This window comes from Olea europaea, unplaced genomic scaffold, assembly GCF_002742605.1.
Source record: "Olea europaea var. sylvestris unplaced genomic scaffold, O_europaea_v1 scaffold173, whole genome shotgun sequence".
Classification (NCBI taxonomy): Eukaryota; Viridiplantae; Streptophyta; class Magnoliopsida; order Lamiales; family Oleaceae; genus Olea; species Olea europaea.
The window spans coordinates 224,816-225,200 of record NW_019235004.1 but is presented as its reverse complement, the minus strand read 5'-3'; the positions used below and the strand labels follow the sequence as shown (position 1 = coordinate 225,200).

General features: G+C 39.0%; 1 protein-coding gene across 1 annotated transcript in view; it reads right to left on the bottom strand.

Annotated features, from left to right (window-relative positions):
* The window catches only part of LOC111377832, a 7,230-nt gene extending 6,848 nt beyond the window's left edge, over window positions 1-382 (bottom strand). The window contains exon 1 of the mRNA XM_023000959.1: window positions 93-382. Within this exon, the coding sequence (XP_022856727.1) occupies window positions 93-382 (290 nt within the window). The remainder of the gene's footprint in view (window positions 1-92) is intronic.
* Between the last annotated feature and the right edge of the window lie 3 nt (window positions 383-385).

Genomic DNA, 385 nt, shown 5'->3' with positions numbered 1-385 from the left:
TGAAAAGTTCTGGATATTTGATCTTGATTTCGTCTTCTCTTTCCCAAGTCGATTCTTCAACGTTATGATTCCTCCATTGGACTTTTACTAACGGAATTTCCTTTGTTCTTAATCGCTGGATTCTGCGATCCAATATCGATACAGGTTTTTCCTTGTATGTCATGTTTGATTTGATATCCAATGGTTGATAATTAACCACGTGACTTGGATCTGATACATATTGTCGAAGCATCGATACATGGAACACATCATGAACCGTTGACAAATCTGGTGGCAGAGCGATTCGATAAGCTGCATTCCCAACTTTCTGCAAAATTTCAAAAGGACCAATGAATCTTGGTTGAAGTTTTCCTTTCTTCCCAAAACGCAGAACTCCCTTCATCGG